Genomic DNA, 27,255 nt, shown 5'->3' with positions numbered 1-27,255 from the left:
TAGGTATTTGGGAGGTTTCACCTGTACTCCTCCCACAGCAACACCTCAGGCTTTGGCAGAGTGTCCATCCACTGCACTTGCACTGTTTGCTTCTCAAGTCAACACTCTTGACAAATTGCTAGGTTTCCCTTACAGGAGGCCTGGCCTTCAACACATAGGACAGCAGTCATTGCTTCACCACCAGAATCCCTCTCAGCACTTCAGTGGTATATAAATTCCTGGAGAAACCATTCTTGGAGAGGTGCTGAACTGAGCTACAGAGAGACTGAGGAGTTTGGTGTCACCAGGCTGCTGTAGAGCTTCAGAACAGAAACTGATTCCCCCCACAGTCCTGGGTCTTAAATCATAACCCTTCCTCTTGGAAAACTGGACGCACAAGAGACCAGTATCAAACCTCCACAGACTTCAGTGGCACCTGTGCTCCGTGCCTAATAGACCAAACAAGAGGTTATTCCTTGCAAATAGTTGAGGTAGAGAATTTACCACCATTTTTTTCTTCATAAATGGTAGCAATTAGGGATCCAAGCTAAAATTCAGAGTCAGGTGGAACCAGACGATGTATCAGCCCTGATTACACTATGAGGGAAGATGAAGGCACATCGTGTGACACCACATTAATTCTGGTTGGTTGTTGGGAGCTTTTTTTCCACTGAATAAGTCATCATAATTAAGATTTTACTGAAGGCTCCCCTACTTATGTGCAACCTATTGTACTGCCCTCTCAGGAGCTCATTTCATTTCCCAACTATTTATGTTTTTTCTTTTTGTCATAGACTTTGAAAAATTAGTTCAGGCAAGGATCACAGCTTTAGTAAACATTTAAATTGGTGCCTGCTGCCAGATGTGAGCGGATTGGAACAAAGTCCTCATCACAAAGGATGCTTTTGTACATTGACTTGAATTTTAACAGATTGCTTTGTATTCACGGCTTGGTTTCCCTCCACCATCCACAAGTAACAGGGCTGGCACAAATTCATCCTGAACCATGCTCTGTCATGCAAGACCCTCTCCACACTCAGCACAAGACACACGGTTCCATGCACACACCTGGGCACTTGAGGAAAGCCTTCCTTTGTCCTGGCAGAACACTGCACCCTCCTGCAGGCAAAACTCACTGGGGTACAGACTCCAGCCCACTCTTGCCTATGCAGCGTGACAAGGGCCTTCAGGAATTATGATCATATCTACAACTCTGATCTCTACCTTGATTTATAACCTCCTTCCCTCTTTATTGAAAAGCAAGTGAACTAAACAACAGCATGCCTCTCAGGGGTCACAAAGGTCCTCTCCAGTTCACAGCTTACACTGGATCTTCTACAACTTCAACACATCTTCTGGACCAGTTTCCTCCAGAAATAAAACAAGGATTAACAGCAATACTCAAGAATAACTACAAAATTCTAGCAAAACTCTACATAGATGTTATTTCTGGATTTACTTTGTTCACTGCAATCAACAACTCACAAAAAATGCACAGGTGTCTTTTCACAGTGTCCAAGTCAGCACTATATAGGCAAACACCACCTCCTGCAGTGCCACTGTCTCAGCAGTTACATAGCATTTGCTGCATGTGGAATTAGAGCCTCAGAGCAAGACTGGAAAAGCAAGGCAAGTGCAAGCCAGGCTGGGAATGGGTGGACTTCTTCCCACTGCAGAGACCCACTGCACTGCTCTGTTGTGTTAACCATTGTCTCCATCCTCGCCTTTGTGAGACAGAAAACCTCTTCCATACACAGCAGATAATGCCTACATGATGATGACTGCTACAGAACACACGGGACTCTGCTGATAACCCCCCACCTAGGCATTAAAGCTCAGTAGAGAAGAATTCCTCTTCCTGTCAAACACCTAAAATCCCTATAAATACCAAATAGTGAACAAAAAAGCCTCATCCATGTCATCCGATTGCACCACACCCCCCGATCGCCTCTCTCCGGGACTCAAAGGCATATCTCCAAATAGCTATTTGCTTTGCAAAGCAGAACAGATGTTCCCTGACGCCCAAGTCCTGGCCGCCTGCGAGGTGGTGATCTGCCACACCAGCAAGGAGTGGCGACTGGCAGGACCGGGGCTGTGCCTGCGCATCTGTGCTGCGGAGGGCAGGGCGCGATGGGCAGACGTGCTCCCAATACTGAAAAGCCTTTGCCAGCCCTTGCTCTGCCTGTCTCCATCCAGCCCTACCCGACACACCCAAAGGCACCACACAAAAAAAGCGGAACCCAACCCAAAGTCCAGGGAGGTAAGGCAGGCAAGCCGCCGATTTCGCGGCTAAATCCAGCCAGAGAAGGGCCAGCACGGCCGAAACACCGCTGTGCCCAGGTAGCGGCACGCCAGCCGCAGCCGCATCACCGCGGGAGAGCTCAGGAAGAGCTCCGGGTGAGCTCCGGGTGAGCAGGGCCGGGCCGGGCCGCGCCGCAGGCGGCTACAGAGAGCCGGGCGCGGCGGGGGAGCGGCAGCCCACCTACCTGCTTCTCCTCTGCAGAGCGGGTCAGCGAGGACGGGATGCCCGCGGAGGGAACCGGCAGCGGGGAGAGAAAAGAAGAGAGAGTGAGGCGTGACGGATGCGGCAGGCCGGGGCGGAGCGGCCGCACGTCCCCGCCGCCTCACCTGGGTTGCCCAGCTTGCTCTTGTACCGCATGCCGGTGCTCATGGTGCCGGCGGCAGCCCTGCCTTCCCGCAGCACCGCCGGGTGTGAGGGGCCGAGTGCGAGCGCGGCGACGGCCGCCCCGCGCCGCCGCCGAGGGGCCGGGAGCCGCCCCAGGCGGCCAATCCCGGCAGCCCGCCCCGCCCCCGCCGAGCGACGGGCGGACCCAAGGAGCGAGGAGCCACCCGCGCTGCCCCATGGCTCACCGGCCAGACACAACGAACGGCGGTTCCCGCCCGCCGCTGTCAAGCGCAGCCCGGTACTTGACACCAGGCCGTACTAAGCCCCGGAGCCGGGTCCCGTACCGCTCGCTGCAGGCTCAAGCGCTGCAGAAAGAAGCCCTCCCTACTCCCCGCCAGAAATCAAGCACCCAGCAGAAGGAATACACCAGTAAAAAAAAACCTCAAACACAAATGGAATAAATAGGAAATGTGCTTCCAGATTTAGCATCTCAAAGTACAGTGGGAAGCCCAGAATCGTGCTGCATCTACACTGAGGGAAGCAGGCACGTGTGCTCTGCTTCCATTAAACCATTTTAAAGAGATGATAGAAGTTATTTTAGGCAAAAGCTGTCAGTATAACTTTTTAAGGAAAGGAAGCAGAGGACGCCGTTGTGAACATTCCAAAGGCAGTAGAGTAGCACTTAAGAACAGCTCACAGAAACCTCAACAGTAAAGAAGTGGGAAGAGGGGATGTGAAGTTTCAAGACACCCCAACTTCCAGAACTGCAGGGAAAGATCATATCTTCCACATTTCAAGGAGAGGTAAATAATCAGACCTGAAACTCTTCTGAAAACAGGATGGGATAAGCTTAGCATGGTGATGGCTGTACAAGTGCAAGGACATGCTCCTCTCTCATATCAAAACTGACACTGACGCCACAGTGAAAACTTCTCCAACTCTTGTAGTCAGCACAGCATTTATCTTGCCATTTCTTCCACCTTCTCATTCCAAACATCTCTCACATCACAAACCAAGACAAGGGCTAGCAATCCCAGACAAATGTATTTTAAAACCCATTAGCTCATCCTGAATTCAGTTTTTAGCCATTGATTCAAAGCATCAGGGAAAAAAAAAATCAGGTAATTATCAGCATATTTGCTTGTTTTTAAAGGCTGTGGAGCCACAGACCATTAACAGCCTCTATACCACAATTAAAGGTACCAACAAGCCAATAAGCCTTTCATGAGTTGCTTTATAGTCTGCCACAGTGTTTTAAATCTCAGGAAGACTGAAAGGACTGCAGACAGCCACTCCTTGATCCTGCTGAACAGCCCTTAAAATAGATATGTGTAGGCACTTTGTCCCGGTGCTGGACAGTGTCAGCCCAGAGAAGGCTGGGGTGGAATTCAGAGAAAGGGTTGTCTTCTGCAGCCCTGGCACTGCCAGCATTCACAGGAGTGGAAACACAAGGTCAGAAACCAGGCTCTAGCCAGGATCCTCTCTCCAGAGATCTTCACAGCAGCAAAGACTTGGCTTAAATAGATGATCTCCCATTATACTGTGAAGTATTCTAACAAAACCAAGTAAATGTAACTGAAGATTAACATCAGACAACATCAAAGAAGTAGTACAAGACAAAAATTAAACCTGCATTGAAAGAACTCAGGTATAGTATCTGCAGTACTGCAAACCCTTCTTGAACAATTATTAAATAGATCTCAGATTTTCAGCCAAAGTCCTCCACCTGGAATCCACAAGCCTGAAAAAAGGCAGATATTATCAATCAATAACCACTATCCACTAGCAAAAAGCTGTTCACTGAGGCTTCCCACACAAGGACTAGACTAGATGGTTTTGAAAGGCTGCTTCCCTATTGTCCTAGTTTGCTTATAGAGATGCTCCTTTCATGTTACCTTTGTTCAGAGGGCTAATCCAGTATGAAACTAATGTATGTAACCAAAGTCTTGGTTTCTCGGGGGGAGGTGGCTGTTTTGACTTTCACAAGCACAAATGGACAGCACATCATTTCAAGATGCATATTAGGATGCAAAATCCTGGAAGAAAAAGAACAAGACAGGGGCTCATAATGGCACACAACTAATGAGAAAAGGTCTGCTGTTAAATCTCTCACCTTGGCCCTCTTGACAGCCATGCTTACAATTCAAAGCTTCACCAAACCTGATGAGACTTTATATGAAGACAAATCTGCCACTTTCAACATCATTACATAACAATGTCATGCCCATTTTATGCAGCTCACCTCCAAAGACAAGCTAAATAAGCATCCCTGTGGTAGAAATAATTTGTTGATGCTACTCTGATTAAACCCTCATTGCTAGACAGCAAAATGAGGGCTAATCATTACATGAAAGACACCTCAGTTTAGTACAGAAGACAAAGTGTCTCAATTCCATACTTGCAAAATAATTTAAGCATATGCATGTATAATACAGACAAGACTACAAGAGCATGCAGAAGAGACATAAAGGAGTCAGCAACATCTATGAATTTAGAAACTAAGCAATCTGATTTTCCAAGGTATTTACCCACCTAAAGTATGTCAGTAGGTACCTAATGAGCTGTGGAACAAAGTGGATGCAAAGCCTTGCTGCCCAGCTCCCAGTTAAAACACCTTAAAAGTTGTTTTGAACTGAAATCAAAGCAGTTTGCATGTAGACATCCTAGAAAATGCCTCTGTTTCCCCAGGGTGAAGATCCCAAGTCCTGTGAATGTGCACCCCACATGACGCCACTACAACATCCCACAGGTTAGATTAAAAAAGCCGAACTCCCCAAAGAACTACAAGAACCACCCTGAAATGCAGCGTTTTCCACATCCGTACAGTTTATTACAAAACGTCGATGAAAGTTAGTGTCATGGTATATAAAAAGTTCAGCACATGCCACCACTCAGCTGACAGATAAAAACGCCTGCGACACAGATTCTTGCAGTCAATGCTGGAGACCCGAAGACAAACCTTCAGAGGTGCCCCCAGGAGCCGTTGGCATGTGTAGTGTTTATGGCATGTTAAGGCACGATGATTTAGGAAAGTCAGCTTCTTTGCATCGCTGGTGAACCAGCCGTGGTTTGTACCTTTTCTCATAGCTGACACAAATAGAAACCACCAGAGATGAAGCTTCAAAACTAACCAAAGCGTAGAGAAAGTTAGGAAAAACTGATGATGATACACAATGACTGCAAAGGGCAGGTGACTTCTGCAAACACACACACGTTTACTGTAAACAGCCCACCCAGTCTTTCAGTATTAATCACAAACTGTTCACAGTGACCTAGCAGATCCACGACTAACTCCTCAAACCCAGCACGACGACTAGCCCAAAGAGTGTACTCTATCAGTTTTGGTATAAAAGGGTAGAGGAAGGATAATAAGCCCACATTGATAAGTATGAAGATAGTGTTACCAAAAGAAAAGAGATACAATATACTTGATTAACATGGAATATATAAGCCAAGGCGTTTTACAACACGATCTTCAGACTTTGTGTGATTCACGCAGGTCTTGAGCTGTGGCATCTGGCTTTTGCATTTCAACATTACCATTCGGTCGAAGAAAGCACTGCACCCATCCACTTAGAGACCTGTATGCTGCTGTGAACAGAAGCGGAAAACAAAGAGCATTAGAAAGGACAAACTCTCAGCACTGTCAGAGCCTTTGAGGCAGCTGGAGCCCCTCTGAGCAAAGCAGCATAAGCCAAGCAACAGCGTATTTCAGTCACTGCATCACGGGCTTCTGCACTGGAACTACAGCAGCTGAGTCAGATGCAGTTTGGGCCCAAATATTTATCACAAATGTCTAACAAGAGCACATAAATGAGAATCTATTTTTAGCTACATACTTTAAGCACGCTCTCCCCCCTCTGTCTGCAAGAGCCCAAGAACTGCATTACAGCTCATCTCAACGGCAATGCACACAAGAAACCAACAGCAGTCAGCCTGTCGTACCAAGTCCTGCTTCTGGTGAGGAAAATAAAACCCACTTATCTAAGCAGGGCTAAAAGAAAGCAGCAGATCTGATGCCATGCACAAACTGTTATGACACTGCTTAGGTAAAACAGGAAATCTAACAGATTTTTTCAGATACTGACACAGCAGGATTTATAAGGCTGAACGAAGGGGTGCTGCTCTGCAACTCCAAACATAACTCCCAGGTTTTGATGGCTCTACAGCTACTTGCCTGTCAAAAATGCTGCTACAAAGAAAGCAAATTCCACTCTTCCCTGAAACTTTGGCCTTATGAGGCTGTGTCAGATTTGGAACACAGGAGATACCTCAAATTCTCCAGTCCCAAAAACACTCACTCCCAACAGGAGAAAAATAGTATAATCAAACATTAATCTGGGGGGAAATAGAAACATCCTAGAAAACATTGGTACGGAACACTGCAACACTTGTCCTAACTACACTGGGGATAAGGAACAAGGAAAGCTGACAAAAGGGTCCTTTGCTCTTTGCCATTCTGTTTAACACACAATTACTTCACATTTGAAGGAGGCCACCACTTCCCATACCAACCAGAACAGGCCAGCACGAAGGCTTTAAAGCCAGATTCCTACATTGCTAACAAAACCAAGTAATCATACTCACAATGCTGTGCTACATTGCTACTTCAAGTATAAAAAACAAACTAAATTTCTGCCATTGCCTGCCTAACTCTGTTAGAGAAAATACCTCAAGAGGAAATTGAAACTGAGGTTTCAGCCTCACAAAAAAGGCTGGAATTTCCAATAAACATAAAGGCTCAGGTTGGAAGCACAGCTATGCACTGATGCTACCAGCACTGGCAACAAGATTGTTTACATGCTTGTAGAACATAGGTGGTTTCACTGCTCTTTCCTCCTAATCTCCTGAGACAGTATGTATGATACATTATGTTGACATCATTCAAAGCAAAGCCTTCAACACTGTCCCACACCACATCCTGGTCTCCAAACTGGTGACACATGAGTTTGATGGGTGGACCACTAGATGGATAAGGAACTGGCTTGATGGCCGCACCCAAAGAGTGGCTGTCAATGGCTCCATGTCCCAGTGGAGGCCAGGGACAAGCGGAGTCCCTCAGGGATCAGTCCTGGGACCTGTCTTGATCAACATCTTTGTGGGTGACATGGACAGTGGTATTGAGTGCACCCTCAGCAAGTTTGCTGATGACACCAAGCTGTGTGGTGCAGCAGACACGCTGGAGGGAAGGGATCCAGAGGGACCTTGACAGGCTGGAGAGGTGGGCACAAGCCAATCTCATGAGGTTCAACAAGACCAAGTGCAGGGTCCTGCATTTGGGTTGAGGCAATCCCAGGCACAAATCCAGGCTGGGCAGTGACTGGCTGGAAAGCAGCCCTGAGGAGAGAGACTTGGGGGTGCTGGTGAACAAGAAGCTCAACAGGAGCTCTCAGTGTGCACTTGCAGCCTGGAAAGCCAATCAGATCCTGGGCTGCATCAAGAGAAGTGCGGCCAGCAGGTCAAGGGAGGTGATTCTCTCCCTCTACTCAGCTCTGGTGAGACCCCACCTGGAGTACTGCCTCCAGTTCTGGAGCCCCTATTACAAGAGGGATGTGGAGGTGCTGGAGTGTGTCCAGAGAAGGGCCATGAGGATGAGCAGAGGGCTGGAGCACCTCTCCTATGAGGACAGACTGAAGGAGTTGGGGCTGTTCAGTCTGGAGAAGAGAAGGCTCCGAGGTGATCTCATTGTGGCCTTCCAGTATCTGAAGGGGGCCTACAGGAAGGCTGGGGAAGGACTTCTCAGGATCTCAGGTAGTGACAGGACTAGGGGGAATGGAATGAAGTTGGAGGTGGGAAGATTCAGGCTGGATGTGAGGAGGAAGTTCTTCACCATGAGAGTGGTGAAGCCCTGGAATGGGTTGTCCAGGGAGGTGGTTGGGGCGCCGTCCCTGGAGGTGTTTAAGACCAGGCTGGATGAGGCTCTGGCCAGCCTGATGTAGTGTGGGGTGTCCCTGCCCATGGCAGGGGGGTTGGAACTAGATGATCCCTGTGGTCCCTTCCAACCCTGACTGATACTATGATACTTTACAAATCTGATCTCCAGTTTTGTCCATAAACCTTGGAGGCTCCCTACACCTTCCCACCATACCGTGCTCATCCAGACACAGCTTTAATAATCACCTCCACCTGCAGTGTGAATTCACAGTCATTTCAGACAGACAATGTATTTCTCCAGCACGTCATTAAAGCAAAACGTACTCAGTAAGCAGCACTATGTACACCTGCATCCTGATGCACATGGTCAGGTATCTCACACAGTCCTGTGATTGTAAAGGTTTTGAAAGCTTTGGGAAGGCATGGGTTTGCCTCCCCCTCAGCTGTCTCTAAGAATACCACTACAATGCAGGGCAGAGCTTAGCATCTCTTTAGGTACACTTCTGAATTCCCAAAGAGAGAAACTCCTTATAAACAGTTACATTTTCTCACTGATCAGTTCTTTTTCTTCAGGTAACACCACTTTTATGCTGTAGCTACAGCCCTTTGAGTGTCCAATCATTAGCAAGAACTTTGAGAAACAGCATCTTTCCCAAAAGAGAGCATTTGCTGCTACGTCTCGTTGTTAGCTAGTTCTGATATGTGAACATATCACAAAGACTTGCTAGCAGGTGTTCCAATCTTTTCCATTTTATGCTTTGCAAGCATTGTGTCATTCCTTGAAATTCTTTTAAGCTTGCAAGGTAGAGACTGTTTTGGGAGGTGTTGGGGACTATTTCTCTCTCCTCATCTCTCTAAGAACAGCAGTTCTGGAAACTGGTCTCAATGGGAACACACTTTATTAGATGCATCAATCCTACAGTGTTAGAAATGATGAACCATTACTGCTAGGAGACCATTTTCCTTATAGGAATAGGTCCTAACAAACCCAGATAATTTTCATACAGAAGGTGCAGACAGATAAAAATCACAGAATGCTAGGGGTTGGAAAGGACCTCAAAAGGCCATCCAGTCCAACACCCTAGTAGAGCAGGATCACCTAGGGTAGGTCACACAGGAACACATCCAGACAGGTTTTGAATGTCTCCAGAGAAGGAGACTCCACAACCTCCCTGTGCAGCCTGTTGCAGGGCTCTGGCATGCTCACAGAGAAAATGTTTTTCCTTACATTCATGAGGAACCTCCTCTGCTCCAGCTTGCACCCATTGCTCCTTGTCTTATTATTGGACATCCCTGAGTAGAGCCTGGCTCCAGCCTCCCAACACTGCCCTGCACATCTTTATCAACATGAATGAGGTCACCCCTCAGGCTCCTCTGCTCCAAGCTGAAGAGCTCCAGCTCCCTCAGCCTGTCCTCACAAGGGAGATGTTCCACTCCCTTCAGCATCATTAGGGCTCTGCACTGGACTCTTTCAAGCTGTCCCTGAAGTCTTTCTTGAACTGAGGGGCTCAAGCAAGCTTCTTTAAAAGCCAAAAGCCAGCCAATATCAAGGAACAGGAGGTTTACAGATCTGACTAATAGTGCTACCTTTTTTCCATTTGGGAAGAGTTGCACAACTTATTTTCCATCCAAGGCCACAGGCAGAGATGCCATGGAACAGAGAAGGTCCCAGTCCAAGTACAACACTGTCTTTTATTACGTTCCCTTTCCAATCCAGGAACACAACTGAAAGCAGTATGTTTTAACAGGGAGATGTAAGGTACTATTTATAGATGAGCAAAGTCATATGAAAGTGTTACTGCCCTACACATCGAGGATTAGAAGCCATAATGTGACTCACCTGAAGCCTGCCTAGCTCTCCACACGACGTGGCTCTTGAGGACCCTGCTATGACCTTTCTATGAAACTCTAATGTCCTATGGAGCCACACAAGTCCAGCACTTCAGCTGTACAGTAGCAGAGGGAAAAATTTCTAACAGAAGTCTAATCTAAGGGAAACAAAACCTTGTGATAGCCCTTCAATGCAGGGTTTGCTCAACCACTCCACAGCTAGGAGAGCTGGAAAGAGCTGGAGAACAAGAGTGCTCTTCTAAGCCAGAGAAACAGCCACTAGCAGTGCCAGGCACTTGTTCCAAATACTACAAATTTGCCCAAGCTTCACATTCTCTAGGCTCTCAATTTCAGCTGCCAAAAACTACAACAGGATCTTCACTTCCTCTGATGACATTTCTCATCAGATCAATTCAGCATTCAGCAGCATCCTTTTAGCAGGCTGGTTGCTATGACAATGCTTTCTGTTGTTCTGTTAAATGATGTAAATTCATTGGCAGGAAGAACCAGCTCTTTGGTGCTTTTAGTACTGGTCTTACCAAGAATCAGAACAGTGGTAGTGTACTCAGGAGGCTTTCAAATACCTATGGAAACCATGAGCTATATTAAAAGAATTTTCAACATCCTGTAGATATTTTAAGTGCAAGATGCTTAATTTTTCTGAGCAGACTTCCCTAACCATAGCTACATTTCCAGCTGGCTCTGTTTGTTTTCCATAGGCTGGCTTCTGTTACTGGTTTGTCCCAGTATGATCTTGAAGCTGAGTGGGAGACAGACAAACCAGATTTGTAAGAATAACAAGAGGAAAACAGATTGCAGAGATACACTTTTAGAAACAAAGGGAAGAAACACCCATCAATAACCACTTCATTTGAAAAAATACTTGCAGCTTGTTGCAATAATTGTTCCTCTGAGATGGACAAGTTCAGGAATTGGTAAACATGCTGTGGGGATTACTGCAGGCGTATTTCACAAGCATTCTGGAGTATCCAAATAAAGCTAAATCTAAACCTGGTTTAGTTTTTGTTAGCTTACTCCACCCCTCCCTCTCCTTCCTTTCCAATCCTTCATTTGAACTGTCAAGGAGGAGCAGCATTAAGCTCCTACACTTTACAGCAGCGTCTTGCATTGTAGAAGAAAAAAGATCTGAACAACATCAAGCTTGTCCTCAAGTCTTTATCATGCTTCACATGGACTTGTAAGATTAGTATATCAAAATCTAGGGTGAAACAAAGATGCAATTACTCCTGCTTATTCCTAGAGTATTCCCAGAGTCTGTGCTCTCACTGCCTGCTGCAAACACCTCCACATCCCCTGTTTGTACACAGAGGCTATGAAATGATTGGAAGAAAGGACAAAAAATGTAAGTCAACATCTTTGCCAGGGCTGCTCTCAAAAGCTCTTCATCACCACCATCTCCTGGAACAGGTTTACTCACAGCCTTTTGTCAAAAGCTGCAGGTGGCACACTGGTTACTACTCTTCCCAAAGTTATCTTCCTTTCCTACCTCTAACCCATTCTCCACTAGTGCTCCTCTTCATTCCCTTTATGGTTTCTGCTTCTCCACAGTATCACAGTATCACCAAGGCTGGAAGAGCAATGAGGTCTCCCCTGAGCCTCCTAAACAATCTGTCCATCCTCTTTGGAAACTCTGAACATATTCCCTTTGTATAAGCTTTGCCTTTGACACTCCCTTTATGCTTCTCTCACTCCAGCCTTGAAAGTCAAAAGAAACCACCTGAAGTAACTTCTCCTTTGCTATTTCCATAAAACCTTTCAAGATGCCCTATTCAAAAGAGCTCAGGCAAACCAGCCCTTCCAGTCATCCCATAACGATAATACAGACTTGTCAGCCTTTTTGGCAAGGATTTGACTTTAGCACTTCTTAATCATTATGCAAAGCCAGACTCTTTCCAGAAATGCCAAAAGCATTCAACAACCTTCTCTCCACCTTGAAACACATCTGAAATCAGAAGTATTTCTCACTTTTTTGGGGTATTACCACATTTCATTATCCTCCTGTTTAATCTCAAGCTCTCGCCTATGAAGGTATTTACACCCTACTTCTCTTTTCCCAAACTATCTGCAAACATCTTTATATCCATGTTTTGTGAAGGGGGGAAATATTTTAAAGGGACTTTTTAATAAAAGAGGAGAAAAAAAAGGGAAAAAAAAAACCTCCATTAATCCAAAGAGTGAAAGTTATTTTTTTACATAAATCATCTATAAAGTTGTGTATTTTTCTCAGCCAAAAGGGTCAAAAGAGCAAACAGAGGAGACTGCTTTCACTTGCAGAGCTGATCCCTGTAAAACTAGAATCTGACAGCTGTTTGAGATAAGCTTCAATAGAACAAAAAAGATTGCTATCAAGTACATAGAAATTCCTTGCCAGTTTGGTTCTGTTACCTACTGTGTTAATTACAAGTTTCCTGGTTTCTCTGGAAACACTGCCTTGCAAAAAAATACTGCAAACAAATCTGACAGGAATCCTAAAGGTTGAAACCATCATTCCTCCTAAACTGTAAAGTCACTTAACAAGCAGAAGAGAAACTTCCCTAAGGCCAAGTTCTAAGTGAGGATTCACTTCAACAGGCTGCCAGGATCACACAGCAATGCTGGGGTTTAGCAGGACTGCAGCTGCAATTCTGCCTGTGCACATCAGCCAACAAATTACACTAAAGGTCTATCAATCAATAACTCAAGGCTAGCACAAAAGAAGTTCAAATTTCTTTCCTGTCAAACAACATGATTTCCATAGCAGCTGCAGAAAGGTAGTTTAGCAGAGCCCAAAGGGACAGCAGAACCTCCATACAGGAAGATCTTGTTCAAATCCTTCTCAAATATTCGATATTTCAGACATTCAATATTTCAGACAGATTCACAGAATGCATTAGGTTGCAAGTGACAAAGGATATCTTATCTGACCTTCCCCTGCAGTCAGCAGGGACACTTCCAACTAGAGCAGGTTGCCCAGGGCCACATTGAGTCTGATCTTGAATGTCTCCAGGGATGGGGCCTCAACCACATCCCTGGGCAACCTGTTTCAGTATTTCACCACTCTCATTGTGCAGAACTTCCTCCTGATGTCCAGCCTAAATCTCCCCTGCTCTAGTTTCAAACCATTGCCCCATATCCTGTCACGCCAAGCCCTTATAAACAGTCCCTCCCCAGCCTTCAGACACTGAAATGCTGCTCTAAGGTCTCCCTGGAGTCTTCTCTTCTCCAGGCTGAACAGCCTCAGTTCTTTAACCGTATCTTCATAGCAGAGGTGCTCCAGCCCTCTGTTCATCTTTGTGTCCCTCCTCTGGACCTGCTCTGGCAGCTCCATGTCTCTTGTGTTGGGGGCCAAAATGGATTCCAGATTAGTAATGTAAAGTATCTACAGAATAACATTTTACTAAGCTGCACATGAGCATGCTCACAACTGTTTGCTGATGTATCCATGGCTGCAAATTCAGCCTGGCACAAACTCTGCTCCAATTTGTTTTTACAAATGCCATACCCAGTATTCCCAGAAGCTGTGCAACACAGTGAATTCTAGTGCCATAACTGGCTACTCATTAGTGGGAATACTGCATCCTGCGAGCCCTCACATGTTGAACTCACAGCAAATCCAGTATCTAGGAAGTGAAGAGCTCAGACTAGATTTATATCATTTGCCATCCTGTGCTCTGGAAGCAACAATTATGGACAATTCTGTTAGATTTTGGGGGGGGTGAATTTTTCTTACTATCCCTTTAAAGGATGTCAAACGTGATTTGTAAGTCTCAGAAAGGACTGAGCTCCTTTGCAAAAACCAATAATAGTCATTACACTACATCAGGTTGCCTGCATCAAACAGCCATTTTCACAAGCAGTTTGGCCACATGATAACCAAGTCATCAAGAAAATTTGGGACCTCCAGTTCAGACTCAAATATTTAACAGGCTGTATAATTACCAGTGAGAGCCTTGTGTCAGACACTGCTATTGCACACACTGCATGGTCAGCCACAAAATTATCCTCAGTGTTTAGATTTCCAGCTCTGGGAAAATGTATCTTAGTACAGAAATTGGAAGACATGATGTGAAGACTTCTCTATCTGCAAGACTTGGAACTGTGACAAGAAACCTGAGTTTGGATTACTATTTTCTCCTTAACTCAAAGATCACCATGCACATACCAGTAAAACCATCAACATCTGCTTAAAGACAAATAAGTTTATTCCTTAGGAGACTTTTTTGGTTTTTTCAATATAAACAGGAAGACTGAAGGTTCAACTAAAGGCAACAACAGAAAAAAGAAATCTCCTTATTTTAGGCTTGGAATGTTGGCAATTGCCACAAGGTCATAAGGGATAATATAATCCATTTTATTCAAGCTTTACATTCCAGAAGACCAGCAATCACAACTAGAGTATTAAGCTGAAGCATTAAGCAACAAGACTCCTCACAGTCTTCCACTTTTTATTCTTGCTTTAAAAGAAAAACTATGCCAGAAGAAAGCATGAATACCTGCTCCAAGAATTTTGCTCTTCACTCACTCTGTCCCACCTAATACATCACACACGACATCAAAGCAGTCTGTGCTCTCTACGCGTAACAATTTGTCTCAGATTTTGTTTGGTTCCTTGAAAAACCTGCTCGAAGTTCAGCAGCCTACATGCCCTCAAACACTCTAACTTTAGTTTGCATATATTCCAAACAATTTTCTGAGTAGCTTTTGTTAACAAATTTGGATGATTCAAAAATAAAGCACTGAAGAGATCACAGTATCACCAAGGTTGGAAGAGACCTCAAGGATCATCGAGTCCAATCTGTCACCACAGACCTCATGACTAGATCATGGCACCAAGTGCCACGTCCAATCCCCTCTTGAACACCTCCAGGGACGGTGACTCCACCACCTCCCTGGGCAGCCTGTTCCAATGACGAATGACTCTCTCCATGAAGAAATTTCTCCTCACCTCGAGTCTAAACCTCCCCTGGTGCAGCTTGAGACTGTGTCCCCTTGTTCTGGTGCTGGTTGCTAGAGAGAAGAGGCCAACTCCTTCCTGGCCACAGCCACCTTTCAGGTAGTTGTAGAGGGCAATGAGGTCACCCCTGAGCCTCCTCTTCTCCAGGCTAAACAATCCCAGCTCCCTCAGCCTCTCCTCATAGGGCTTGTGTTCAAGGCCTCTCCCCAGCCTTGTTGCCTTTCTCTGGACACATTCAAGTGTCTCGATGTCCTTCTTAAACTGAGGGGCCCAGAACTGGACACAGTACTCAAGGTGTGGCCTAACCAAAGCAGAGTACAGGGGCACAATGACTTCCCTGCTCCTGCTGGCCACACTATTCCTAATTCAGGCCTAATTCAGAAATCTTAAATAAGAGAAGTAAACAAGCCAGAAAAGTCATACCTGATGCATCCAGATGTTAAACACCTTAATCATCACCAGGCTTCATTCTCATTTGGGCTTGCATCTGTGCAATCATCTCCTGCATGCGGCGCAGCTGTAAGAGAAAAACACCCACATGTTTCAAACAATTTCCTGAGGAATCCAAAACTTAATCTTTTCCTTGCATGGTTGGACACAGATCTGATTTGCCCCTTTGTAAACTGGAAACATTAGAATAATTCACGTGATTGAATACTTTGTTCTTCCCATCTCTCAGATTATTTAATGCAATACATCTGACTTTCCCAAAAGACTTGGAAGAACACTTAGAATGAAAATCAAGCAATAAAATCCCAATCTGCTGAAGCTTGCAGTCCTGTGTCTTAATATTTCAGCTACAACAAAGAAAACATGGACAGCAATAACACTGCTTGAGTGAGCTGACGCAGCTTTGCTCTGACACGAGCGCTCGAAGCACGCTATCATGTGTGGATCCTCATCTTCTTAGCAGCAGTATCTGGTTAACCACAGTTTGCAGAGTTAACAGCCAAGCACCATGCAGGCAGAATTTAAGGAAAAAAAACCTACATCAAACACAAAAATGTTTACAAAAATTTGGAAAGACAGACTAAACATATTAAGCACCAATATTTTCACATCTAAACAATGACCTTCCTGAAAATAACAGGGGGCTTTTAAAGGCTTTTTTCCTATAAGTTAAATTTCCTCCTCAGAAAAGGCCAAGTGAATACAACAATCTCTCCTCCTTCTCCAAAAAAAATAACCAGAAAAAAAACCCAAAACAAACCAACCAAACAAACAAAAACCCCCACCCAAACCACAAAACCCAGTGTTTCTAAGAAAGAATAGGAAACACTAAAAGAGATTTTCAAAATGCACATGCAAATGCCTCTAATTTGGTTTACAAATAACTAGGTGTTTCCGTCCAGATGCTAGTGGTGAAGCTCCACATACACAACTTTTACACAACATGATTTAGACTGGGGATTAGGAAGAAAATCTTTACAGTGAGGGTGGTGAGACATTGGAACAGGTTGCCCAGGGAGGTCATGAATGCAGTCAGCAGGGACATCCTCCACTAGATCAGGTTACTCAGAGCCATCTCAAGTCTGACCTGGAATATCCCCAGGGATGGGGCCTCAACTCCCTCCCTGGGCAACCTATTCCAGTGTTCCACCATCCTCATGGTGCAGAACTTGTTCCTAACATCCAATCTAAATCTTCTCCTCTCTAATTTCAAACCATCAGCCCTTGTCCTATCCCTACAGGCCTTTGAAAACAGTCCCTCTGCGGTCTTCTTGTAGGCCCCCTTAAGGTATTTATCCTCTTGCTGCAGCCTCACAGGGTTCAGCAGAGGCTAATTCCAGCTCCTGTGACTGCAGCACTGACACACTCCCACAAAAAGAGATTCACACAGGAGCAGTGTGAGATGCAGCTAAGTCTGTAATGTTCATTACATACCCACCTACATTGCTCTGCTAAACACTTCAGATAAAAAGCTTCTGATCCAAAAGACAGCATAATGCTGCAGGAAGGAGGAGGGGAGAAAAGCAGAACATCTTGGAAATGAGGGTTGCATTTATTCCACGGTCCAAGAAAAGACCAACTTGTAAAAATATAAAACACCTGGTCTTTTGAAATGCCTCTGCAGAATTACCATCAGAATAGAAAAGTAGCTTTTTTGGAAGCTCGCCTACTTGAGCTTTCCCAAGAGCACTCAAAGCTGAGCCATGAAACATTCCCAAAATAGAAACCATTCAGTAATCACAGGGGGAGATACTGCTGCACATGTATTATGGTGACTGCTCAAATACAGCACTCTGCTAATAGCCAATAGCACATTTTAAGACTTATTATAGCTTTGAGTCTCACATTTTCTTAACCTTAATTGATAAAAATATGCCCACAACATAAAAGAAATCAGATGCTGCATGACTCAAATGTAAGGTAGAGTAAAAGCACTAGGAGAGCTACTCTGCTCTAACATTAAGACTGTAAGATTTTCTCTCTCCATTTCCAGGTGGTGTTTTGGAAATCTACTAGAGTAGAGTAGAGGTAGAGTGTTAATCTCATTCATTATAGAATCATAGAATGGTTGGGGCTGGAAGTGACCTTAATGATCTAGTTCCAACTCCCTGCCGTGGGCAGGGACACCTTCCACTAGACCAGGGTGTTCAAACTCCATCCAGCCTGGCTTTAAACACTTCCAGGGATGGGGCATCCACAACTTCTCCGGGTAAACTGCTGCAATGCCTACCAACTTCATGGTTAAGAACAACTTCCTTACACCTAATTTAAACCCACTCTCAGTTTAAAGCCATTATCCCTTATCCTTGTCACCATGTGCCCTTGTAAAAAGGTTCTTTCCAGCTTTCTTGTAAGCCACATTTAGGTACTGGATGGATCCTATTAAGGTCTCCCTGGAACCTTCTCTTCTCCAGGCTGAAGAACCCCCTCAGCCTGTCTTCATAGAAGAGGTGCTCTAGGCCCTTAGTGATCTTTGTGGCCCTCCTATGAACTTACTCCAACAGGTTCATGTCCTTCTTACGCTGGGGACCCCAGAGCTGGACACAATACTCCAGGTGGGGCCTCACTAGAAGGGAGATGGGAAGAATCACCTCCCTTAACCTGCTGGTCCTGCTTATCCTGATGCAGCCCAGGATATGGTTGACCCTCTGGGCCACAAGCACACATTGCCTGGTCATGTTGACCTTCGCTGCAATCAACACCCCTATGTCTATCATGAGCAGTGATCGATACCACAGACTGCACCCTGGCTGCATAACTACAGGGCTAAAGTTAGAGGTAATAACTGAACTTAGAGAGAGTACACACCATTATCTTGGAGAGAAGTTGATTTGCACAGTAAGAGTGCTGTCAGCTCAAGTGTAAAATTAAAACTAAAAGAAGAATCAGGCTGTACAATACTCAAAGTGTCAATCTCTTCCACAATTCCTCTTCAAGTATAGGACAGGATGTAAAAACCACTCCTACACATTACAATACAAGCCAAAATCATCTTGTATGGCTTCACCTTACTTTACCTTCTACTACATAGAAAGAAACCATCTTTCCCCTTAAGACAGCTGAATGTAAAAGAGCACACAAAGGACTGAAATTGATGTCATATCAACATCTGTGGTCCCTTTGCTGCTGAGGATTATAAGCATCAAGGGCATATTATGACTTTGATCTTGCTCAGCAGTAGACCCTCTCACTTGTAAGAGCAGCACTAATGTATTCTGCACTCATCCCCTAAAGAACGGAGACTACAGGACAGTGCAGGGTCAGTGCACACAGTGAAAAGGAAGCTAGGAAACAATGTTTGCAAATCTGTTAAACAGTTCCTGTGAATTTCCAGATACCAAAAATTCAAAAGAGTAAACCTAACCTTGGTGTAAACTCCACTGAGTTTATTTATGTCAGCCCTTATGTCCTGGGCAGTGACCACACAACTACTGCAGAAATATAGAAAAGAAACAAACATTTCAAATGAGAGTTAAGGGTAAAGAGTTAAAAGTGACTCATACAGCTTCCTAATAGCTTCCATATCACTACCAAAGCAAGACACACAGCTTTGTTCTACCTTCAAGGCTACACCTGCAGTACATTTTGCCCAGAACACCAACAAGCACTGCTCCTGTCTGAACAAGGCGAGTGGCTTTTCAGTGGCAGTCCTACAGCTATCACAGGATAAGAAACATCAAAACCCAAACCATATCTACACCTCACTGACATGCTTCCCCTCCCCACACCAAGTACGATTATTTCTGCCCCTGCCTTTACACACAAAGTTTGTATGGGAAGAGGCTGCAAGAACAGGGCAGGATGGAGAAGTGCAGACAGTAGATTTTCTAGTACACCAGGCTGTTCCCATGACAGTTTCTGCTGGTTAAAAATACTTCCAATACCAAGGAGTACAATTAATCTTGTTAACTGAAGAGAGGGAAAAAAACCTCCTGACAAAGTCACTCTATTAGAAAAGGGGCTACCACCAAGGTATTTATCTTGGCATTTGTCTTTCATGGGACACGTTTTAAATAGCAGAAGTCACTCTGGCCACAGCCATCGGTCTACATAGGCAGCAAAAGTTGTTCCTTCAAAGAACGACTCAAAAGGACAAAGAAAAGCAATTAAAGAAAAAAAAAAAGAGTTGTTCTTCATTTCAGCTCCCAAGGGATTCCCATTGTTAATTGCTTACTAAGGGTTTCATCTGATGATGTTCTCCCAGGACTGAGACTGCACCTCTATGATTCTCTTCACAGGTGAAAACGGAAGCATTCTGCACAAAGCTCACCTGCTTCCCCTGGCACTAGGCAACATCATCCTGCCACACAAATTAAACCTCAGAGCAGTTTTTATTCCCTCAGGTCTGCAGGCCTCCATCAGCAGTCACACTGTCTCTCCATGTGGAAGTTCTCACCATATCTTTCAAGAAACAAACACCTGCCATACCAGGCAGTTACATCAAATCCTCACCTACCCATAGGGCTGTTGCTAGACCCCTGACTAGCAGCCCCACACAGCAGCAGGCTGTCCCCCACACTGACCCCCACGCTGAAGCAGGATTCTTCACCTCATCTGATAAAGGGTCAAAGGGTTAAACACACTCAGAAAGCTGAAGGACAGAAATGAATTTCAACATCACGATTTATTCTCCTATATTCAGCCTGCTGCTGCCCAACCCCACTGAAGACAGCAGTGCAAAGGGAATTGTCCAAAGCCTCAGGGCAGCTCACTGGAAAAAACATCAGGAAGCTTGTTCCTTGCTGTATTACGTAAGCATGGCTTAACATTTTTCTGCAAGTATTGCCTCTCAAAAATTGGAAAGGTTTTTATTATGAGATATTTTCAGAGTATAAAGAGAGTAGCACAATACTACAAACTTTCATAAGCTTGTGCTTACAACATCAAAATCAGCTGGACTGCAGCAGATGGGGAGTGAGGAACATGGGTCCTTTCATTCTTATTTCCACTTCCCAGCTCAGAAAAAACAGCTCACCACTTGCAAATGAGCAAAAAGCATGACCAGACCGAGCAAGAAATTCAAAATGACAGATTAGCAATTCCAAATTGCTGAACTTTGGCATAATACAAAATCATTTAGCAAAAGTGATGCCTTGCTAAAGATGATCCTGGCACCAGCCCAATCATTCATTCCTTCCAAGGTTATATAAACCTCACCAGACTGTAAATAGAACTTCAAGCACCATTACTGATGGGAATGCGAAATAGGAGGGGAAATGGATATTTGTTTTCTCTGCAAAGGCCATGGAATGCAAGCCCATTTCCTCTGTGCCTCTTTCCTCCCCATACTTTTCCCAGTCTGAACCTTAGGGATGATATGGAGATGAAGGGATTTCATAGTGGCTTATCTACAGAAGATTCAGTAAAGCCTCTTGATCTCTTTGGGACAATAGAATGCAGAAGTTAAAAATCTATTTGTTTTTTCAAGTTCTGACCTAAGCCTTTGCAACTTCAGCAGCAGTTATTCAGAGATGATTACTCCCAGAGGAAACTTTCAGAGACTGCCCTCAAAGAAATTCAAGACTTCATGCCTTTAGCTATATTATATAAAGAAAAAGAAATACCATAAATATATAAATAAAAGTACTATATATACATTCACAGGAGGGGGGTCAGAATAGAGCAGGCTAGAGTAATGTGCCTGCCATAGCAACATTTTCCAGGGGAACTAGTTACAGGGTATTTTTTTCAGACACAAATTTTAAGACAAAGAATTCTTCAAGGACCCAAGTTTCTGCTTAAGTGCAAAACATAGAGTTCATGTAGTGCAAATAACAGGAGAAACAGTAATGACAAATTCTCTAAGTCTTCTGCCTGAATCTTACAGATTCAAAGATTGCATCAAGTTGGAAGGGACCCTCAAAGGGCATCTTGCCCAACCCCTCTGTACTCAGTAGGGATACCTCCATCTAGTTCAGGCTGCACAGGGCCACATCAAGTCTGATCTTGAATGTCTCCAGGGACAGGGCCTCAGCCGCATCCCTGAGCAACCTGTTCCAGTGTTTCGTCACTCTCATTGTGTTGAACTTCCTCCTGATGTCCAACCTCAATCTCTCCCGCTCCAATTTCAAACCATTGCACCTCACCCTGTCACCCCAAACCCTTCTAAACAGTCCCTCCCCAGCCTTCCTGTATGTCCCCTTTAGATATTGAAATGTAGCTCTAGCATCTCCCCAAAGCCTTCATCTCTTCTCCAGGCTGAACAGCCCCAATTCTTCCAGCCTGGAAACCCTTGATCTTGGAAGCATTAAGGAGGTTAAAAAAAAAAAGAACAAAACCAAACACCACCACCATAACAGAAAAAATACCTCCAGAAAAACCCCAAATCCCCATGAAGCATTTCCAAAGAATGCTCTTGACATGCTTGACATTTACACAGCAAGTAGTACTCCTGGCAAGCAGCTGATGGTGACTGTTGTTTCACATGCAGAAGTAAATTGGAGGCAGTTAATCTGTGTACAGAATACTTGCAGGAGTTCCACTGCCACGTTTGGCCACCAAGCTCGGTTACGTGGCTGAAATGAAGTTATGAAGTGTTAAAGATGCAGCTGGTTTAATCTCCAGCAGTTCATATTATTAACTACTAGTGATAGTAGTAACCTGCTGCTGCTGCAATTCCTTTAGGAAAATCTTCAGCTATTCCTGTCAACATGCCAGTATGAGCCAACAGCTAACCAGGGCTAGCTATTTTTAAGTATGGATTCTCTAAAGGAAAAAGGAAATGCACAGATCTAAGTAACTATTCTGCAAAAATTTTCAACTATGGGAGTCTGAATCTTTTACCTCAGTACTACACAGAAGTGCTTGTAGGTTTTTTATTGCTTACTCCCAGTCACTGCATATATGCATTGATCTTTTAAAGCATGCCTTCCTCCGTTTGTGGACTTGGAGCCAAGCTGAATTGGTTAAAAGGATAAACATCAAAGCCAGCATCTTCCAGCTAGCAGCAAGTCTTAGCTTTCACAACACTGCATTGGCAGTGTACTGCTTGAATTTAAACACTAGGCTAAAACCCTCTGAATCTTTTGAACATTAGCAAAAAAATGTGAACCTGAAACCAGAGTCAGAAATCAGAGATTGAAAATACCAAATCACTATGTTGAGGTACAACAGAAATACTATCAATTTGGCTGCAAGGCAAGATTAAGATGCAAAAAAATGCACATTCATTATATAATTGGATTTTTAGCACCCAACAACATTTTACTGCTCCACAGTCACAAGACTTAAGAAGAAACTGACTGGTAACATGCTTGCAGTAAGCAGTGCACATCCAAGATGACATCAGACCAGCAGCCTATCCAAAAGTTTAAATCAGGGTAACATAGAATGGCTCAGGTTGGAAGGGACCTCAGAGATCATCTACTCCAACCTCCCTGCCATGGGGAGACTTGGCTGCTCAAGGCTTCATCCAACCTGGCCTTGAACACCACCAGGGAGGAAGCACCCACAGCCTCCCTGGGCAGCCTGTTACAGAGTCGCAGCTGACTGAGCTGAGAGCTTCTGAAGACTGAAACTGAAGAGCTTCTTCCCAAGATCCAATACAAACCTGCTCTCCCTCGGCTTAAAACCATTCCCCCTTGTTCTGCCTCTAGACATCCTCATGAAAAGTCCCTCTGCAGCCTTCCTGTAGGATCCCTTCAGGTGCTGGAAGGTCCCCCTGAGTCTTCTCTAGGCTGAACAATCCCAGCTCACCCAGCCTGTCCTCATAGCAGAAGTGCTCCAGCCCTTGGATCATCTTTGTGTCCCTCCTCTGGACTTGCTCCAACAGCTTTGTGTCCCTCTTATGATGGGGATACCAGAAATGGACGCAGTGTTCAAGGTGGGGGTCTCACAGGAGCAGAGTAAAAGGGAAGAATCCCCTCTCTTGCCCTGCTGGCATAAACTGATTTCAATACTTAAAAATAGCAGCTATCCTTTTGGAAAATTAGCATACAAAATGATAAATATCCTGCCCACAACCAAGAGACCACCCATAGCATGCAAGTGACTACAAACAGCACACTTCATGTCAGCAATTTGTGTGTTCAGATGAGACCTGTCATTTTTCACAACTCCAGTCTTACACTCCATAGGCAGCAGCTGACAGAATACTGAAGCTGGAACACAGCATGTTACAGCTTCAGGAGAGCTCTCTTACCTCAGCCTCTTTCTGCTGGAGGATTCTATCCTTATCGACCACTTCTTCTTCAACAGGCCTATTAAACAAAAGAATGCATTGATGGTCTAAGATGCAGAAGTAAAAATCTTCAAGAACATATTCAAGCAGCTCGTGTTTAAGTAACGTAACAAGAAGAAAACCTGCATTCTTTGAAGGAGGGGAAATTAGGACACTCTTAAGCCCATGCTTTCCTTTTGTAAAATGCTTCTTTACCTCATAGGCTCCTTATTCATTCTCTGTTTCTTAAAATTAAATTTCTTTATGGCTATGGGGATTTTTTTTCCCATTTACTCTAATCAAGAGACTCCCTCCACTGTCTGTATATGGTACCAAAAAATCAACCATTTCTTTCTTCTTCAAGGTCAGAATGCTTGGCTGAATACTTAAAGAACAAGCAAAATTGGGACAAGAATAAGTTACTATCAAAAAAGATGCAGCACAAGGAGATGTAGATTTTTTTTTGCCTTAAGCTGCCAAGGACAGGCCAAAAAAACCTGAACCAACCCACCACAAAAACTCTCACATACATTACCAAAAAAAGATTGTTTGGTCTAAACTTCTCTACCTCTATATGAAGGAGCAAGAAAATAGACACCATGGCAGCCCTGCAATAACTAGAGAAGCAACACCCTACCTCATCAGACAGGCTGGGGTCTACTTAAATGTGTCCAGAGTTTATTTCTTCCAAGTAGACATCATTAAATAAAAAACTATCTTGCTTCCAGCTCAGTACTTCTTTATGCACACACCAATTAAGAGAAAAGGGAATGAATAAAACCCCCAAGAACAGCTGTTCATAAGCACAGCACCTCACTAGATCTCTTCAAGAAGGAGGTTCACACTGGTGTCAGTAATGCCACAGATTGAAATCTCATGAGAAATATCTAGTTACAGGTGGAATTAGTCAGGAGGAAGAGCAAGCCCAGGGTCCCAATGGAAAGCAGCAAAGCCCAAAGGTGTACACACCCAGACGCTCACACCCACACGCTCTCACCCACCCACACGCTCTCACCCACCCACACGCTCTCTCACCCACCCACACTTACTTGCCAGTTCGTTTCAGCCTCTCTGAACGGAAGTTCTCATAGTGCAAGTCCTGGGTCACCTCCTGCAGGTCCTGCATGTGCGTTCTGGAAGATGCAAAGAGATAATGAACACTTTGTCCTTCTTTCCAAAGGGAAGAAAAACACTCTTTTGTCTTCTACTTTTATACAGGCTGTGTTTACTGGAAAAATAAACGTTACAGACTAAGATTGCCATAAAGCTAATGTCAGAGTGTTGCTTTCAAGTTTATTAGCCTTGAATTCATACTTAAGCGTCCCCTCATCTATGTTCTTCAAAGACCCAAAGTAACCTTGTGAAGACAGTTACTCAGAATGATACTTTCATTCCTAAAGTATTTTTTGACTCTTAAGTGCTATCAATTATGGTTTGTAACTGAGAACTAGGTGGAGCTCCTTGGCTCAGGGAACGGCTGACACTGAGAACTGGAACGGGGACTGGCGGGGGGGAAGGGGGGGATTGCGGGAAGAAGTTAAAAAATGCTTGCTACCGAAGACCAGCAGAGGGCAATCCTTGCCCAGAGGAGACACTGAAATCAGAAATGGCCAGCAGCGTTTCATTTCCAACAGTAGCAAGACGTCATTGAACAACAGCAAGAGAAAAAAACCAAACAAACAAAAAAATGAACATGCCACCAACATGCAAACGCAACCCACACAAACAACAAAAACACCACACAAAACAAAACAAAATGAACAAAAAAGCCCAAACACCAAGCAAGCAAGGTGGGCAGGCAGCAAAAAATTTACTCCAATGTGTCTACATGGGCAGATCATCTGCATCTGCTAAAATCATATAGGAAATCCTGTTAAATACGGTACCCAGCAGTTTATATCTGCAAAAACTGAGCTTTGCCTTCAGGATTTTCTTCACAGTTTAATCAATCACTTGCAGCAGTATTTTAAAAGCACCTCTGCCCTACCCACTGCCCTAAAAGAACACCTCAGTTTATATCTAAAGCCATCAATTCAGTTCATATAAGGCACAAAAGCTGGCAGGTATCTGGCGACGTGAAATAAAGAAAACCTCATCTCAGGTCAGAAGTTGGGGGATTACAGCAGCAAAACCAGCTAGAGGGGGCTAAAAGTCACTCTCTGCTGTCATCAGAGCTGCTTTTGGATTCAGGACCTGATGCTGTTGGAAGGCTCTCATGGCTGCAGGGTGATGCCAGCACAGGAGATGGGATAGCTTGACCGTTACTCACACCAGCATTGTGCGCAGTTTAAGGAAATCGTTGTGCTCTGGGTTTTCAACTTCAACAACTCCCCAGGGATACAGACGGCCTCTGATTTTTTTCCCTTTCACCTCAATAAGTTGATTGGATCCAATAACAGCAAAGGGGATGCTAGCCTAGTTGAGATAGAGCAAAACAAGTTATGGTTTGATTTTTGACTGGTTCCTTTTGTGGTTTGTTTTGTCTTTCTTATAAAGACACAAAAACTTCTGAGTAACAGCAAGGTGGAAAAGAAATGCTGAGAAATGCACTCTACTAAAACCCTTTCACAGGGTTGCAAGGGACCCTCAAAGATCATTTTGTCCAACCCCCAGCAGGGACACTTCCAAATAGATCAGGCTGCCCAGGGCCACATCCAGTCTGAGCTTGACCATCTCAAGCAACAGGGCATCAGCCACATTCCTGGGCAACTTGTTCCAGTATTTCACCACTAGATCTCCCCTGCTCCAGTTTCAAACCATTGCCCCTCATTCTACCACTGTAGACCCTTCTAAACAGTCCCTCCCCTTCCTGCAGGTCCCCTTTAGATATTGAAATGTAGCTCTGTGGTCTCCAAAGACCCTTCTGTTCTGCAGGCTGAACAGCCCCAATTCTTTCAGCCTGTCTTCACCGGAGAGGTGGTCGAGCCGCGCAACAGGAAAGCACCAGCTGCTGTTCCAGGCAATGCAGTACCTCACGTACAACACCTGCAGCTTTGTTAGGATCAGCTTGTCTCAACAGAGGCAGAAAAGGAAATGACGCCTTGCTTTAGGAACACTTGACTGCTGTTGAAGTACAGTTTGGGCATAATGTCTCATCTGACATCACATCATGCATGGAAAACAGCCAACAGAAACATTCTTTTAGATACAGATTAAAGCAGCTAGGGAGATTTTCAGATGCATTCTTCAAGCACCTTTGAAATTGTCACAGCACAAAGAGGAAATGACCTCAGTAAAACCTTTACTATCTGCTCTAACGAGAGGAAAATTGCTAATTAGTACAGTAACCATAATAAACACATTCCCTCTCTTTGCTCACACATTGAAAGCCTTGAGTCAGAAAACAAGAGTGTAAATCCCAGCTAAAAAAAGCGGAGAAAGTTA

The 27,255-nt window shown here is 44.5% G+C and overlaps 2 protein-coding genes across 5 annotated transcripts in view; both read right to left on the bottom strand.

The window, feature by feature from the left end:
• SEPTIN5 (septin 5) overlaps positions 1 to 2,711 on the bottom strand; it is a 43,185-nt gene extending 40,474 nt beyond the window's left edge. Inside the window, exons 1-2 of the mRNA XM_068157297.1 lie at positions 2,608 to 2,711; positions 2,466 to 2,476 (exon numbers count right to left, since the gene is read on the bottom strand). Of these exons, the coding sequence (XP_068013398.1) occupies positions 2,466 to 2,476; positions 2,608 to 2,650 (54 nt within the window). The 5' untranslated portion in view covers positions 2,651 to 2,711. The remainder of the gene's footprint in view (positions 1 to 2,465; positions 2,477 to 2,607) is intronic.
• A 2,695-nt stretch (positions 2,712 to 5,406) lies between these two features.
• Positions 5,407 to 27,255, bottom strand: part of LOC137450587 (septin-2) — a 42,016-nt gene continuing 20,167 nt past the window's right edge. For 3 of the 4 annotated variants that reach the window (XM_068157299.1, XM_068157298.1, XM_068157301.1), the window contains exons 9-13: positions 26,141 to 26,286; positions 24,921 to 25,004; positions 23,854 to 23,911; positions 15,687 to 15,780; positions 5,407 to 6,196 (exon numbers count right to left, since the gene is read on the bottom strand). In XM_068157299.1, the coding sequence (XP_068013400.1) occupies positions 15,712 to 15,780; positions 23,854 to 23,911; positions 24,921 to 25,004; positions 26,141 to 26,286 (357 nt within the window). In that variant the 3' untranslated portion in view covers positions 5,407 to 6,196; positions 15,687 to 15,711. The remainder of the gene's footprint in view (positions 6,197 to 15,686; positions 15,781 to 23,853; positions 23,912 to 24,920; positions 25,005 to 26,140; positions 26,287 to 27,255) is intronic. The other variant, XM_068157302.1, reaches the window with a different exon arrangement.

This window comes from Melanerpes formicivorus, unplaced genomic scaffold, assembly GCF_026170545.1.
Source record: "Melanerpes formicivorus ecotype bairdi unplaced genomic scaffold, bMelFor1.0.p_v2 SCAF_36, whole genome shotgun sequence".
NCBI lineage: Eukaryota > Metazoa > Chordata > Aves > Piciformes > Picidae > Melanerpes > Melanerpes formicivorus.
This window is presented reverse-complemented; position numbering and strand designations above follow the sequence as displayed.